Source organism: Melanerpes formicivorus, unplaced genomic scaffold, assembly GCF_026170545.1.
Source record: "Melanerpes formicivorus ecotype bairdi unplaced genomic scaffold, bMelFor1.0.p_v2 SCAF_24, whole genome shotgun sequence".
Taxonomy (NCBI): domain Eukaryota; kingdom Metazoa; phylum Chordata; class Aves; order Piciformes; family Picidae; genus Melanerpes; species Melanerpes formicivorus.
The window spans coordinates 12,360,973-12,376,507 of NW_027142376.1; the positions used below are offsets into that span (position 1 = coordinate 12,360,973).

Below are 15,535 nucleotides of genomic sequence, written 5' to 3' on the forward strand. Positions count from 1 at the left end.
ACGGAGGGTTGTTTCCCACAGCACTGAATTCCAAGGACACTTCAAAGACATGGAGTGAAACTGGGCTTCCTCGGGTTTCCTGAGGGGAGTGGGGCTCAAACCCCCACTCTGGAAAGGGATTACAGCTGCAGACACGAGGACACCTTATCGGCGTTAATTACTATGCCGATGAGCACCTTAAGAACACTTAAGTCGGCCAATCTGATCACATAAATAAACTAGTCAGTATTTTCACAGTCTGCTTGTCAGCAGCCGCTGACACCTGAGGGAAGCCCCCGGGTCCTGGCACGTCTGAACCCAGCCGAAAAGACAAAACGTTCTGGAGACAGCGGCCGAGACTTGCCAATCAATTCTCTGTCTCGGAAGCCGCAGAAAACACTGCTCACAACCTGCTCCAGTGCTGCCTGCCTTTAGCCTACCGGCAACATGGCGCGGCGGCCGGTGCGGGAGGCCCCGTGCATGCGCCCGGCCACCGCCCCCCGGCGGGCAGCGCTGCGGCGCCCTGACGTCAGGCGCGCGGTCCCCCGGCAACGGCAGGACGTCGCGAGGCCGCCGGGAACCCGGAAGCGGCGGGCGAATAGGAGCGAGTGGCGCAGTCAGCGGGCTGGGCGCGGCACGCGGCGGCCTCTGGCAAAGTAGTCCCGGGGGGCAGCGGCCGGTTGGCGGTGGTGCAGACAGCGCTCCGCGCAGCGTGGGAAGTCCTCGGCCCTACCGGCACTCTAGGACTGCGCGGCCGCACGGCGCGGCAGGGGAAATGGCGGCGGACAAGGCTGCGGGTGAGTACGAGAAAAGCCGCCGCGGTCAGCCTCCTGCCCCTTGGGCCTGGGCCGCCAGGTGCGGAGGGATACGTTTCCGCGCAGGGGCGGTGAGTGGCGGTAGGTCCCGGGCGGAAGGAGAAGAGGCTGCAGTTTGCGGTGGAATGTGTCCTTCCGCCGAGGAAGTAGTCCTTCCGCCGAGGAAGTGGTCCCCCCGCCGCGGCAGGACTGTGGGCTTGAGGCAGGCAAGGTGGCCGCAGTGAAGTACTGGCGCTGCCGGCCCCATGTGGGCCTGTGTTTTGGCGGGTCACCGGCTGGGCCATGTGGAGACTTCCCGTGCTCTCGGAGAGCTGAGCTGTTGCACCCTTCTGGCCTGGAAAGGCCCTGTGGGCAGGGCGTTAGGAACGCGTTGCCGGCCGTGGGTGTCTCCTAGCGCGTAATAGCCGCTGCAGAAGTTGAGCTGCTTAGTGCGTTTTTTAAAGCTGGTGCGTTCAGAAGGTGCTGGGGGATTGGAATGCTTCGTGGTCTGATGCCTTCTGAGTTGGTTTGGGGGGATGAGGGAGTCTTCACTAACTTGGGGCCCGAAAAGGCACTGTAGAGAGAAATCGGCAAGGTTAAAATACAAATCTTATGGTAAACGCGCCAAATAAATCTCAAGACCAGTTGCTCTGTAACTCATTAGCGTCGATAAATTGCTGCTCGTCCATCTCCATATGACTACCCTTCTCCAGAAGAAGAGCCCTTCCGTCATGACAGCTCGTTGGGGATGGAGAAGGTGGTGATGTGGAAGAAAGCACAAGGGATCTGCTTGTGTTCTTTGGGTTTTGTTGTTTTTTTCCAGTTGGTTTTATGTGACAGGAGCATTATTTAAAATCACCTTAAGCATTTTTTTCTCTGGATGCTATATTTGAAACTCCTCAGCATCTGAAAAGGATTGTGGGAAAAACTCGTGTAGGGTACTGAGTGATGTGTGCTGACCTAGCCTGTGTTTATTTATAAGCACTGCAAGTGTCTCTTCGTGTTTCTACTAGGGAAAAAAAAAACAACATCCAAACAAAACCCCTGGTATTAAAGGTTTGAGGTATTTGTTATTGGTTTTGAAAGTGTTGAAATAATTCCTCAGTTTATTTTCCTAATAGAAAAGTATGTGCCCAAATGAACTGCATTCCTTGGCGATACAGAGAGCAGGTGTGAGAATGGCAATGATTGCAGGTCGCTCTCCAGGTATCTTTATTAGAATAAACCTTTATTAGAATAAACCAAACCAGGTTGGAAGAGACCTTCAAGATCATCATGTCCAACCCATCAACCAATCCAACCCACCCAAACAGCTAACCCATGGCACCAAGCACCCCATCAAGTCTCCTCCTGAACACCTTCAATGACGGCGACTCCACCACCTCCCCAGGCAGCCCATTCCAATGGGCAATCACTCTCTCTGTATAGAACTTCTTCCTAACATCCAACCTGAACCTCCCCTGGCGCAGCCTGAGACTGTGTCCTCTTGTTCTGGTACTGGCTGCCTGGGAGAAGAGACCATCATCAGCCTGTCTACAGCCTCCCTTCAGGTAGTTGTAGAGAGCAATAAGGTCACCCCTGAGTCTCCTCTTCTCCAGGCTGAGCAACCCCAGCTCCCTCAGCCTCTCCTCACAGGGCTGTGTTCCAAACCCCTCACCAACTTTGTTGCTCTTCTCTGGACTCGTTCCAGCAAGTCAACCTCCTTCCTGAACTGAGGGGCCCAGAACTGGACACAGTACTCGAGGTGTGGCCTAACCAGTGCAGTGTACAGGGGCAGAATGACCTCCCTGCTCCTGCTGGCCACACTGTTCTTGATGCAGGCTGTGTGTGTATGGGAGATGTGGCTTCTTGTTTCTTGTGTTGTGTCAGCATACCACAACAAGCACAGAGTTGCTCTGCACTTGTGAACGTTGGACAATATGAAAAGTGAAACAGACAGGTTCATGTGTAAATACATTTTACAGAGATAAATTGGGTCCTGTCATTTGTAAAGCAGGGAACCTGAGCCATTTCAGATATTTCAGATGATTATTGAGGCTACTGTGTGGATAGGTGCATGCCAGTAGTGACTGGTGTGCTGTGTGTTACCAGTACCACATACTTCTGCAAGATGCCAATTAGGTCTGAGTGAGCAAGCAGCATGCTGTATGTTTTGCCAGAGACCAATGTACCTACCTGCTTAATTTTCAAATACCTCAAGAAATATGAAAATAATAGCTTTATTTGCAAGCATTTGATAGCCATTTGCAGCCAAGAGAGCAAGAGTACATTATTTTCCTCCTCTTTTGAGTGCAAGCAGAGGGTTCTTTTTAGTATCTTGTGCCAGCCAAATTCTGGTTGACTCCTGTCTGTACAATCTCTTTTATAATGAAGACCAACTGAAGCAGTAGATCCTGTCTGTACAATCTCTTTTATAATGAAGACCAACTGAAGCAGTAGATCCTGTCTGTACAATCTCTTTTATAATGAAGACCAACTGAAGCAGTAGATCCTGTCTGTACAATCTCTTTTATAATGAAGACCAACTGAAGCAGTAGATCCTGGTCCAAACAAGAGCGACAGGATTGCAGTAGATTAGAATGACCTTTAGCTCTTTAATTGGTTTCAAGTGTTTTAGAGCAAAAAAATCTTGGCACCTCAAAAATTTTCTGGGCTGTTTTAGTTTTCTCTCCTATCTTTCCCTTTTGAGGACAAGGCTGTGCAAATGGTGCTGATCAATGCCTTACATAGTCAGCTTTTACATCAAGTGCATGCAGTTCTGTAGCCCCCTGAGGACTCATCCCTCTCGAGTGCTGAAATTGCTGGATCCTGAATTTTGTCTAAATCACAGTATGTTACTTTTTAACTGGCAGTCAAGATTGTAGAGGTTTAAAAATCTCAGCTTTGTTGGCATCTTAATGAAACACTGAAGTCACAATCAAATATTTACAGTTCTTGTTCAAATATGTTTTTGCATAGAGCAAGAGAAGGGATCTCCCCATCTTAGCAAAAAACACAAACTGTGAATAGGTTATTAAGTCTGTTTTATTCCTATTCCTGTGGATGTTAACTGATGATCTTCTGTTGCTTGGTTTTACATGACTGTTTGTCTTAGCTTGTAAATTTCCATCGTCAGGAGCAGACAATTCAGATGCATTGGTGATGATGGGCAATGGATTTTGTAGTGAACCTCACAGATGAATGTTTTAGTGTTTGTTTTTTTTTTTCAAAATGGAAACAAAATTAGCAGAGTTTGCACAACATCTTGACATCTCTGAATTCTAGAGAAGGGAAAGAATAAATTGAATTTATAAAGCCTAACTACCTTACTAAGGTAGCTAAAGGTAGGTTAGAAAGCTTCCACTCTGAAATTCAAGAAATGATTTTCTGCAAAAGTGGAAACCATTTCTTTGATTCAAAGAAAGTTCTACCTGATGCAGAGTGAGGCTGAAAAGATGAAGAGGCAGCATTTGTGTCTTGCAGTATAATTACTAGATAGCATTTGATGGAATATATTGAAGAGCACAAAAGTACAGAGTTTTTAACAACCACTGTCAGAACTGATAATTTTTTTAACAATGGTGGTTTGAGGCTGCAGCCTCTTATTTAGGGAGACTTACTCTTCCAGCAGGAAGCTGGGTGGAAGTTCCAGTGTTTGCCTTGTTTTTCATGCTGTTCCCTAAATCCTCCCTTCCTATTTAGGGGGCAGCATACAGGATATATGAGCTTTTCATCTAACTCAGTGCATTGCCTTCACCATTAGTATTTGTGCAGATAAAAACAATCCTAGTGTGTGGTTTCAGCTGTAAAGAGAAATCTAAAATGTGTACATTGTGAGTTGTCTTGCAGGGCTTTGGTTACTTTGGATGACATTACATATGCCAACTTTTTCTGTAATGTTCTGTCCATTTTACAGATCAAGGTACTGAGAAACATGAAGGAGCAGGTTCTTCTGGGATTACTGATCAGGAAAAGGAATTGTCCAGCAATGCATTACAAGCTTTTTTGGTAAGACAAAGCCAAGTTTTGAGACCTCTAATTTACCATGTAACTGTACGTGGATGCTTGTAATTATTTTTCCGTCTTTCTGTAGCATACCTGCAGATGTATTAATGAGGTATTGCACCATTAGTTGTGCATGTGGTTTTTTGTTTGCTATGATGTGAAAAGACTGAAAGCATTACTCAAATGAAGTGTGCAAGAGTGTGTTCACTCTTAATTCTCAAAACTTAGTAGCCTTAATAGCTGTATATTGAGGTAATTAGGCAAAGCAGGCTGCTCTTCTGTATGAGCATTGGAAATGCATGATCTCTCTGAAGGAAAGAATAATATTGTGTGAAAGGATGTAAAGAAACCACGTGTTCAAAAGCAGCAACCCAACAGACCTCTCACTTCAGCATCTTGCTGTATTCTTTCACAAACAGCATTGTACACTGTTCTGTCATTTTACATTAAAGCATATTCTTCAACATGTAACACCTACAGGCAGCGTTTACTACCTGGTTACACTTATTGTAGTGTGTGTGTGTGTGTTAAAAATGAGGTTTTGAATCTTCCAGTTTCCTCCTTTCTTTGTACTGTCTCTCAGTTTTACTTGGTGTAGCAAGTGACAGTAAGCATAATTGCTTTTCCTTTCAGTTGTTGCATCCCTGCCTTGCGTAATTCAGTTTTAGAAGTGTCAGATAGATGAAGGGAAGAATTTAAATGCTCTGTTTTGAGGTTCCTCTGTGTATGTTTCACTCGTTACTTGTGTTTTGTCTAGAATGTTGTTACACAAAGTGTATGTATTTGGTCTTAATACAGCTCATGCTGCTCACTGATGTGAGTGCTTTGTAGCTCAAATTACTGTTTTGCAATAACTTTCTGCTCATTGGCGTTTGATTCTGAGAATTGAAGGCACATGAAAGGGTTGTCTGTTTTCCACCTTGCCCACAGATCAACATCCAGATCAATAGTTTTGATGTGATGATGATTTCATCTTTAGCTTTTGTAACTATTGAAGGGTTCTTCAGGTACATAAACAACAAGCAGAAACAGCAGGAAAATACTGTCCCACTGCTAAACAGGAGAGGTGAATTATCACCAGCAACACTGAAAAGGTAGAGATTTTCAACACTGTCTTCGCTAGATCTTTGCCAGTGCTGCTGGGCCCCAGGCTTTGGGAACAAAAATCCAGCTTGAGACAAAACCAGAATCACTGTCAGTGAAGGAAGAGTTGGTATTCAAACTGTTACAGAAGTTTGACCCCTATAAATAGATGGGCCTGTAGATTATCCATCTGAGGGAGTTAGGAGAGCTGGCTGACCTTGTTGCAAGGCCACCCTCAGTAGTCTTTGAGAAGTCATGGAGATTGAGAGACATCTCAGTGGGTGTCATGGAAGCAGGTTGATGTCACTTTCATGTACAAGAAGGGTTTGCTCCTATATAGGAGTTGAACAGTCGAGAGTGAAAGATTAACATAGTTGAAGGGATCTGGAGTCCTCTTTTGTTCCTTGATGCCACTAAATTCCTCCTGTACATGTACAGGAAAGACTAAAACTTAGAGTAGAAAGAGCTGGGCCATTTTGAAGTCCTTGCCTGTTTCTGATGTCAAACAAAGGGATTTCTTGATTAAATCCCACCTCAAAGGAGCATCATACTTGTGGACTAGTTTCTTCTGAAGGATGCCTAGATGATTGAATACTTCATTTAATAGTTAAAACTTGTAAAAGCGTTATTTAAACCTGTACTGGGAAGGTAACTCTTTTTCTAACCTGTCTTAAGCTGACTTTTGCAGACTGCATTGTAACTCATGCTTTCCTCAGATGAAATGAAGAATAAGCATAAAACAATGGGCTGGGACTTACATAAGCTACTGCAGCCAGTCAGTGTGATGGGGAAAGGTTATGAAAACTGAGGAAATAAGGAATCCTGAAACTCAAGTAATACAATGAAGAGAAATTAGAGTAACACTTTTCATGGAAACATCTCTTTATAAAAGGCTATTCTGTTTGACTTTCCTCTACACAATTAATTTTGAAGTTTGGATATGACCTCAACTTTGAGGCTTCTCATACATATTATTCTGCATAAATAATTAAGCATGTGGTTCAGTTCACTTGCTGTAGATAAAGGAAATGCCAGTTTACTTTCTGAAATTGCAGAGGATAATTTCATAAATCTTGGTAGCCTGCTATTTTAAACTTTGTATCTTCTAATGCATGTTTCTGGTTCTATGCCATTTCCAGGCTGGAAACTATGATACTTGTTTACAACACCTAAATACCCTGCAAGACATAAACAAAGATGACTACAAAATAACTTTGAATACTGCTGTTGCTGAGTTCTGTAAAAGTAACCAGACCACAACAGACAACTTGAGACAAACTCTTAACCAGCTGAAGAACCAGGTAATGCAAACATATTGACATGGTACTTAATGTTGAGTGCTATTATTGGTAGTGGATCATCCAGTGAAATAAGAATAAAACTTCAGTGTCTTTGATTTTTATAAAGGAGTAAGAGAGTAGTATTCATTGCTTTTTAACCCTGAGTCTTATTTAATCATTAGGACACTGCTTTTATAGTTAGGGGTTTAGTTATTGAAATTGATTTGAAGCTGAAACATTTCAGATTTTATAACCATGAGAAGACCTGCTGTGTCCTTTCAGTACAAAGCTCCTTAAACTGAAATAGCTTGTAGAGCAATAAAAAATGTGAATTGATGACTTCCTATTTCATTGTAAGTAGTTTGCTGGATTTATGTGGAACAGCAGCATTTATTACTTTAACTCTTGCTGATCTGTCTCTTTTTGTGTGTGTTGATGTTTAACACTTAAAAAAAAAATCGTGTGTTTTGAAGGTTTAATGCAGTGAGTGTGGATTTTGTTGTGTGTTTGTGTTTTCCAGGTTCACTCTGTTGTTGAAGAAATGGATGGTTTAGATGATGTTGAAAACAGTATGCTGTACTACAATCAAGCTGTTATTTTGTATCACCTGCGTCAGTATACCGAAGCTATATCAGTTGGAGAGAAGCTGTACCAGTTTATAGAGCCTTTTGGTATGTAGAGAGAAAGGCTATTCAGTCTGTCTCACTATCAGACAAGTGGCTTGCAATTTGCCTAATATGGTTCTAAGGAAGGTAGGCTTCAGAATGAAGAATGCATTTGAATTTTATCAAGGACAACAGTTGGATTTGGGGGGAGGGTACTTCAGCACAGAGGTACACTGAAATCAAAAGAGATTGTTGGTAAAAGGTATTTGTGTAAGCAATATGCACAAGTTAATGAAATTGTTTAAAATCTAGTATTTTGAGTCATCATGCAACTTTGTGGGTGCCCTATGTCCTAGGGCACACACATTTTAAATACCTGCATCAGCAGGTCATGCATACTTGCAGATGCTTGTATCTGTAGATAGTCACTAGCTTTTATAGGCTATGGCACCCTGTGTGGTGGAATTTCCATACATATTAGAAATTACAAGGCTGAAGGATGTATGTGTGTTGGCCTCAATTAATTAAGTAAATACTACCATGTTTCTCCTTCAATTCCTGCCAGTTTTCAGTATGCCTGTCTGGGATTCACTCTATGAAGTGCCAAGCAGAGATGTGTTTGTACGGAATCCTTTCAAGTTCTATGGGATTCTATGTGTGCATATGGCTCCATCTGTCTGGTTAAATGCTGGATCTTTGGTGCTGATCTGCTTAGACCAGTTCTCAAAATCTGTAAACATGAAATACCTGTTAAGCTGTCTTCAATCTGTGCTTTTATGCTGATGCTGTTTGAATGAATTACCTTTCTTTTTCAGTGTAGATATCTGCTGGTGGTTTGATTTTGTTTTGTTTTGGTTTCTTTAAATGTAAAAGGTGAATTTTTCTCATAATGTCACATAGATGCACTTTGTAGTTAATGTTTTTTTCTTTAGTCATGTTTGGAAAGCTTGGTATTACAGCTGTAAAATAATTTTTACTTGTTTGCTTTATACAGAAGAGAAATTTGCCCAGGCTGTGTGCTTCTTGCTTGTAGACTTGTACCTGCTAACTTACCAAGCTGAGAAAGCCTTGCATCTGCTTGCTGTCCTGGAAAAAATGATTTCACAGGGCAACAATAACAGCAAGAATGGAAAAAATGAGGTAATCTTCAAATCAGATGAATGCCACTAAATCTTTACCAGAAGTATTCTTTCAGTCAATCCAAAATGATTCTTTTAAAGTACTTTTGAGTTATAAAAGTGTAAGATCACCTATAACTTCAGACATCAATTTGTGTTTTAGTAACTGAGTTAGTTGTATACAGCAGCTGTTAATTCCCTCTCTTCCGATTTTTTCTCTCTTAATTCCAGGGATCTAAGAAGTGTTTCTTGTCAGGGACTTAGAATGGAATGAGTGTTGTCTTCAGGATCAGATATACTTAGTTTTCCTTGTTTGTGTTGGATTATGACCGTATGAGTCTCTAAGTTTTAAGGGCAAGTCAGCATCAGAGAGGAATTGCAATTGTGTAACTTAGCATGGAAAATCAAGCATCTTTTTTTACATACTATCTGAAAGTATGAGGTGTACTTTCAAATGAAATCTTTTGTATGTGTCTTTTCGAAAAATCAATAGAATGAGTAGTGGCTTGGAAGTGCAAAGAGGACTCTTCAGGCTTTTCCTGTTGATGGAATGTCACACTTAAGATAAAACATTTTATCTTTAAGTATGTAGTAATGCTACTGAAGAAAATATTAAAGAGAGAATCTAGAATGTACCTATCATCCTCCTGGGTAAGAGAATTCTTAAAATACCTCAACTGCAGAGCAACATAGCATAATACTAATGTTAATACAGAATTCTGCTTTTCATGGGCTGGTGTGGTTGTTTGTGGATTTTGATTGTTAAGCTCCAGTTACATTATTTGGTGGGATTTGTATTTACTATTAATTAGTTTTCATCTTCATGTGACACTGGTAAAAATAGCTCATGAAAGAATCTGTAAACTGAGTTGAAAAGGTGACTAATAGTAACATTTCCTTTTTGTTGTTGTTGTTGTTTGATCTGCAGTCAGGTGGTAATACAAATAAAGATGCCTCAAATCAAAAAGCTGAAAGTGGAGCTTTGATAGAAGTTGCTAAATCTAAGATACACCAGGTAAGAGTCTGCATATTACTTATACAAAGATACTAGTTCAAGTTTCTCTTAAAATACAGTGTCTTCTGCTTCAAATCTAGTTCAGCATGGATTGTGATACTGTCTGTCCTTGAATTTGGTGTTGTGAAAACAAAAGAATGAATTTATCCAGCTCCTCCTTTCTGTAAGATCCAAGTACAAGTTGTTGGGGTTTTATTTAACAAAGCAATCTTTTTTAACAGTATAAGGTGAGAGCCTATATACAGATGAAGTCACTAAAGGCATGCAAGAGGGAAATCAAGTCTGTTATGAATACAGCTGGCAATGTAAGTATTTTTAAGGTTATTGTTTTTCTAGTATTGATATAGTCTCTCTCTTAACATTGAGTTTACTAACTTTCCTTACAAAGAAAGGTCTTATTGAGGATGGATATCTGAAGTAATGTTTATGTAGTCAGCCAAGTTTGTAATCTCTTTCCTGCAAGTGTAGTTAATGAAGAATTTTCTTACTTGTGCTGTTTCCCATTGATGAGAAAAAAATCCACTTTATTGTTAATTGCCAAAATAAATGCATGACACTATATAATAAACAGACTTAATTTGCTTTATAACTTGAGCAGCACAAAATAAGGTTTAGTTTACTATAAATGTTGCAGCTATTACAACCTTCTAATATAATTGGTTATTTAAAGCAGTTCATAGCTCCTAAAAGATTAATTCTGTGAGCCACAATTCTCTGGGTGTTGGGGTTTTTTGGGTTTGTTTTTCTTTCTGAAATTTTGGAGGCTCACCTCTTGCTACAAAGCACTCTTTCTTAATACAGAGGTTCTGAACTCAGAACTGCATTCACCAACCACGATAAACTCTACGCTAACTGCGGCGCAGGGAATGGGGGGAGAGCACTTCCCTTTTGTTGCTAGTCTCAACAGCTGCCAGTCTGACAAATCCTCCTGGATTGCCAGTCTGACAAATCCTCCTGGATTGTGAGGGCTCTATTGGCAGACCAGGAAGGGCATGGCCCAGGAGGAGGTTGTTGAAATCCGCAGGAAGGAAAGGATGGGAGTGTACTAGAAGACAGATTGCAGAAAGATCCTCTTAGAAAAGAGATCCTTTGCACTTAGCCATCGCCATAACAGAGTTCTGTAGAGTAATGCTGGGTTTTAAAGCAGTAACAGAGTATTCATAGTTTGATAATTCAGAGGAGGTGCTACTTCCTGAGAGTATTAAGATCTAAGCCCTTTTTAAATACAGAAAGAGTGATCTATACAGAAAGAGTGATTGTGCTATGGAATGGGCTGCCCAGGGAGGTGGTGGAGTCGCTGTCATTGAAGGTGTTCAGGAGGAGACTTGATGGGGTACTTGGTGCCATGGGTTAGCTGTTTGGGTGGGTTGGATTGGTTGATGGGTTGGACACGATGATCTTGAAGGTCTCTTCCAACCTGGTTTGGTTTATTCTAATAAAGGTTTATTCTAATAAATGGCCGCAGTGGCAAGGTGTTTGTGGAGTAATGTAACACTAGCAGTAGAAATCATAAGAGATGATTGACTGTTGTTTTCTCCTTTGCAGTCAGCTTCTTCTCTCTTTCTTAAGAGCAACTTTGAATATTTGAGGGGCAATTACCGCAAAGCAGTCAAACTTTTAAACAGCGCAAACATCGCCGAACACCCGGGCTTCATGAAAACAGGTAAAAAGGAAAACCTCCATGGTTAATTAGTCAGGTTAATTTATTAATGGTCTGTTTCTTCTCTTTATTTTTAGGGTGTTGTGGTTTTGGTGTTTTTTTTTTCCTTTTTTATCAGCAGTACCCCTGTAAAATATCAGTAACCAGCAGATAAATTGAAAGTTTTGTTTCCTGCCCTTTATTATTTAGAAGAAACTTAGTGCAGTGTTACCTGAAGATGATATATTTAGGAAGGAAAGTGCTGGTTAGGGTGACATATTTGCTCATTTTTACATCTTTGTGGGTGCCATGGACAGTGGCATTGAGTGCACCCTCAGCAAGTTTGCTGATGACACCAAGCTGTGTGGTGCAGCAGACACGCTGGAGGGAAGGGAGGCCATCCAGAGGGACCTTGACAGGCTGGAGAGGTGGGCACAAGCCAACCTCATGAAGTTCAATAAGAGCAAGTGCAGGGTCCTGCATCTGGGTCGAGGCAATCCCAGGCACAAATCCAGGCTGGGCAGTGACTGGCTGGAAAGCAGCCCTGAGGAGAGAGACTTGGGGGTGCTGGTGGACAAGAAGCTCAACATGAGCTCTCAATGTGCTCTTGCAGCCTGCAAAGCCAATCAGATCCTGGGCTGCATCAGGAGAAGTGTGGCCAGCAGGTCGAGGGAGGTGATCCTTCCCCTCTACTCAGCCCTGCTGAGACCCCACCTGGAGTACTGTGTCCAGTTCTGGAGCCCCTATTACAAGAGGGATGTGGAGGTGCTGGAACGTGTCCAGAGAAGGGCCACGAGGATGATCAGAGGGCTGGAGCACCTCTCCTATGAGGACAGACTGAGGGAGTTGGGGCTGTTCAGTCTGCAGAAGAGAAGGCTCCCAGGTGACCTCATTGTGGCCTTCCAGTATCTGAGGGGGGCCTACAGGAAGGCTGGGGAAGGACTTCTTAGGATCTCATGTAGTGATAGGACTAGGGGGAATGGAATGAAGCTGGAGGTGGGGAGATTCAGGCTAGATGTGAGGAGGAGGTTCTTCACCATGAGAGTGGTGAAACCCTGGAATGGGTTGTCCAGGGAGGTGGTCAAGGCCCTGACCCTGGGGGTGTTTAAGAGCAGGCTGGATGAGGCTCTGTCCAGCCTGATCTAGTGTGGGGTGTCCCTGCCCATGGCAGGGGGGTTGGAACTAGATGATCCTTGTGGTCCCTTCCAACCCTGAATATTACTATGATTTTATTAAACTTTAGGCATATAATATTACTGATGATCTTGAGGAAAGCTTTGCAGAAGCCTTTCATAGCTCATGTGACCACAATAGCAGCCAAAAATTACCTATTAAAAAATGACAGAGCTGATTCTGTGGAGAACTGTCTTTGCTTCAGTAGCAATAAATTATTTGCTTTATTTTCAGTTAATTTTTAAATAATGCTAAAACATCTCTCTGAGTATTGTTAATTGGACATTAATCTCTGTATTAATATAGACTCTAAAGGATATCAGGTCAGAGTGGCTGGAGAGTGGCCAGGCAGAGAGGGACCTGGGGGTGCTGGTCGATGGTAGGCTGAACATGAGCCTGCAGTGTGCCCAGGCAGCCAAGAGGGCCAATGGCATCCTGGCCTGCATCAGGAACAGTGTGGCCAGCAGGAGCAGGGAGGTCATTCTCTCCCTGTACACTGCACTGGTTAGGCCACACCTCAAGTATTCTGTCCAGTTCTGGGCCCCTCAGTTTAGGAAGGAGGTTGACTTGCTGGAGCATGTCCAGAGAAAGGGCAACAAAGTTGGTGAGGGGTTTGGAGCACGAGCCCTATGAGGAGAGGCTGAGGGAGCTGGGGTTGCTTAGCCAGGAGAGGAGGAGACTCAGGGGTGACCTTATTGCTCTCTACAGCTCCCTGAAGGGAGGTTGTAGCCAGGTGGGGGTTGGTCTCTTCTCCCAGGCAACCAGCACCAGAACAAGAGGACACAGTCTCAGGCTGTGCCAAGGGAGGTTTAGGCTGGAGGTTAGGAGGAAGTTTTACACAGAGAGAGTGCTTGCCCATTGGAATGGGCTGCCCTGGGGAGGTGGTGGAGTCACCATCATTGGAGGTGTTCAGGAGGAGGCTTGATGTGGTGCTTGGTGCCATGGGTTAGTTGTTTAGGTGGGTTGGATTGGTTGATGGGTTGGATGTGATGATCTTGATGGTCTCTTCCAACCTGGTTTATTCTATTCTATTGAAAAGTAATATATATTTTGTCTATAATTGTTAACTTAGAACTTTTGAGAATATTCAAATCAGATTTTGAAGAAGTTAAAAAAAAATGTCTACAAGAAAGTTGGAGAGGAAGGACTGTTAAAGGCCTGTAGTGAGAGGGTGAGGGGCAGTGGTTTCAAACTAGAAAAGAGCAGATTTAGATTGAATGTTAGGAACAAGTGTTTACCATGAGGCTAGAGGAACACCGGAACAGGTTGCCCAGGGAAGTAATTGAGGCCCCATCCCTGGTGATACTCAAGGTGAGGCTCTACAAGCCCCTGGGCAATGTGATCTAGTTGAAGATTCCCCTGCTTAATGCAGAGGGGGCTGGAGTAGATGGCCATTGGAGGTCCCTTCCAACCCACACCATTCTGTGATATGAGAATTTCCTTTTTACAAGAGCCATTTGTTGGGAAACTTGAAGTGATTGCATGCTGAATTGTAAGCAGACCTCTAGGTGAACCGACTTCAGTTTGCAGTCTAATTTTTATACCTGTCTCTCCTAGAGTCTAGTGCACAAAATCTGGAACTCTGTAGCTGCTTAAGGTGTAGGTAATTTCAAGTCAACTGTCTGAGACCAAGAATAGTATACAGCAATGTAGGTTATTAAAATGTGAGATGAGGATGTAATATACACAATCCATGAGTCACCTGTGTTTAATAGACTACCACAATAAACTACCCCCTAGGAAGGTGGTGGAAGCAGTTCATGGGCTCAGTGCAATTTTTCAGTTTGCAACAACGGTCTTTTGCTGTTCTCTCAGGTGAATGCTTACGGTGTATGTTCTGGAACAATCTTGGCTGCATTCACTTTGCAATGGGAAAGCACAACTTAGGAATTTTTTACTTCAAAAAAGCCTTGCAAGAAAATGATAACGCGTGTGCGCAGCTAGGAGCGGGCAGTGCAGATCCAGGTAAGAATTTTTCAGTGATGAAAATACAGTGGAAGAGGGGTGGGTAAAATGAGAAAATAGAGGATGAAGCTTTCAGTAGTTACCAGCAAAATTCCTGTTTCACCTCTTGGCAGATAACAGGATAAGGAGGGTGAGAATTCTCATTCTAATTTGATTTGAGAGTGTAGTTGGTGTCACCAGAAGTAGGTGATACTGAAATACGTTCTTATTTTGCTGCTTTCTTTGATGTGCCATGGGACTGCAGCAATTACTTCTCTCTCCTTTATAATCTTTGACCATCAGTCAGGGAGATATTACAAAATAGTCTCTGTAACCTATTGGGTATGATGGAAGATGTTATTTATAGTCTGTGGACAGTGGGTGGAACCAGCAGGACTCAAAAGCATGTGGAGAAGGGGGAGTTGGTTTTGGTTTTGGGTTTTTTTAGTTACGTGGAAGGTACAGAAGATGCAGAGTACAGTGCTGTTAAATTGGCATTTGGAAAAGGTCTATTTCTCACACTTTCTTACTGAACAATTCCCAGACTTGTGTGAGACATGTTCATTTATTGTTTATTTTTTTTGTTAGCTTTATCCATCTATTTTCGCTGTAAGTACCCAAAAGAGAAGAAAATAAGCATTATTGTAACATTTCTCTTGCTGTGATCAATAATGCTTAAAATGACTTTTTCTCTTCCAAATGAATGTTTTCATGATGAAGTGAAATTTTTTGTCTTTAAAATCTAGTTGTTCTCACACTTTTTTTTCTTTCCCCTGGCCCTGTACCTAAAGTACATGCTTAGGTGCCAGTGTGAAGATACAAAGTGTTTTATGCTTGGCAAATTGTTGCTCTCGTAAATTCCAGAAGGAAACCAAAGATGTGTGTTCTCACAAATCTAAGATTGAGTACTATTACATAATG

At 42.5% G+C, this 15,535-nt stretch overlaps 1 protein-coding gene across 3 annotated transcripts in view; it reads left to right on the top strand.

Annotated features, from left to right (window-relative positions):
* Positions 1-546: 546 nt before the first annotated feature.
* CNOT10 (CCR4-NOT transcription complex subunit 10) overlaps positions 547-15,535 on the top strand; it is a 39,058-nt gene continuing 24,069 nt past the window's right edge. For all 3 annotated transcript variants that reach the window (XR_010989068.1, XR_010989067.1, XM_068152923.1), the window contains exons 1-9: positions 547-776; positions 4,669-4,760; positions 6,980-7,141; positions 7,641-7,791; positions 8,720-8,865; positions 9,772-9,858; positions 10,080-10,163; positions 11,404-11,521; positions 14,486-14,635. Coding sequence is in view for 1 of the 3 variants with exons in the window: in XM_068152923.1 (XP_068009024.1) it covers positions 755-776; positions 4,669-4,760; positions 6,980-7,141; positions 7,641-7,791; positions 8,720-8,865; positions 9,772-9,858; positions 10,080-10,163; positions 11,404-11,521; positions 14,486-14,635 (1,012 nt within the window). In the remaining 2 variants the exon portion in view is untranslated. The remainder of the gene's footprint in view (positions 777-4,668; positions 4,761-6,979; positions 7,142-7,640; positions 7,792-8,719; positions 8,866-9,771; positions 9,859-10,079; positions 10,164-11,403; positions 11,522-14,485; positions 14,636-15,535) is intronic.